The 1,294-nt window shown below is 41.0% G+C and overlaps 1 protein-coding gene across 1 annotated transcript in view; it reads left to right on the forward strand.

Annotated features, from left to right (window-relative positions):
* The window catches only part of LOC111650884 (magnesium transporter NIPA4-like), an 11,034-nt gene extending 10,400 nt beyond the window's left edge, over positions 1-634 (forward strand). The window contains exon 7 of the mRNA XM_087172489.1: positions 4-634. Within this exon, the coding sequence (XP_087028615.1) occupies positions 4-135 (132 nt within the window). The 3' untranslated portion in view covers positions 136-634. The remainder of the gene's footprint in view (positions 1-3) is intronic.
* Positions 635-1,294: the final 660 nt, after the last annotated feature.

A 1,294-nucleotide genomic window follows, 5' to 3' on the forward strand; every position in this document is an offset into this window, starting at 1 on the left:
GTGTCAGCCAATGGAAGAGGAGAAGAGGTACAGAGGAGTAAAAAAGAGGATAAATACGGACTGATGGACAACATGGTGATCGAGAGTCTTCCTCCTATGAGAGAGGAAGGACCGAGAGTCTTCATCATCAGCTGAGACAGGAAGCAGAGACGCAGGTTTGTGTTTCCTGTCTGGACGTTGTAGTTCGGACTGCTCAGTTTGTAGTCCTCACTCTGACTGATACTGTAAAAATCCTAGTGCACTTTTTATTTAAAGGCCCAGGCCTGTAGTTAGAAGACGTTTCAGTTCACTGTAGATTATTGATCCACGAGCTTTCACACAAAACACTTTTCATTCACCTGAACACACTGTGCAGCTCCTGGACACAAATCCCCCATTTACACTCAGTGACTCCAGAGTGGACAATTCAACAGATTCAACCAGGTGTTCAAACCAGAAGTAACGACAGAGACACAAAATAATTTAACAGAGACTGAAAACAACAACAGAGACTGAAAACTACAAAGAGACTAAAAACAACCACAGAGACTAAAAACAACCACAAAGACTGAAAACAACCACAAAGAGACTGAAAACTACAAAGAGACTAAAAACAACCACAGAGACTGAAAACAACCACAAAGACTGAAAACAACCACAAAGAGACTGAAAACTACAAAAAGACTAAAAACAACCACAGAGACTAAAAACAACCACAAAGAGACTGAAAACTACAAAGAGACTAAAAACAACCACAGAGACTGAAAACAACCACAAAGACTGAAAACAACCACAAAGAGACACAAAACAACTACAAAGAGACTGTAGTTGTTTTCAAAGAGACTAAAAACTACTAAAAAGAGACTGAAAACAACCACAAAGAGACACAAGTGTAAATGGGGCCACTGTCCGTTATCATCTGGAACAACACACCTTCAGATTGACGTATTTACTGTCGTTTACATCAGGACGTCATGACACGTCTCGGTGTCATTTCACCCGCTTCATTAAAAAGTTGTGTATTTTATTTATTCAGCATTTAAAGAACGAGGCTGGTGTTGGACAGTATTGTTTTGTTGTCATCACTTCCCATGTGCAGATCCAAACCAACAATGTGTTAGTCCGTCTCTCAGTACTTTCCCCGCTCGTCTGAATCTCAGCTCACATTGGTTCCTACTTCTTCTGAGGTCTAGAGAAACCACCTGAAACCCGGATCTGAATCAGCTGTAAATAAATAATAACCTGCAGCACATGTGTCTCAGATGGGACACTCGTGTAACTTGAGAGCGTTTTACTGAAGCTGATGACGATAAGG

Source organism: Seriola lalandi, unplaced genomic scaffold (genome assembly GCF_002814215.2).
Source record: "Seriola lalandi dorsalis isolate HSWRI2012SDOR001 ecotype SW California unplaced genomic scaffold, Sedor1 jcf7180002053014, whole genome shotgun sequence".
In the NCBI taxonomy this organism is placed as follows: Eukaryota; Metazoa; Chordata; class Actinopteri; order Carangiformes; family Carangidae; genus Seriola; species Seriola lalandi.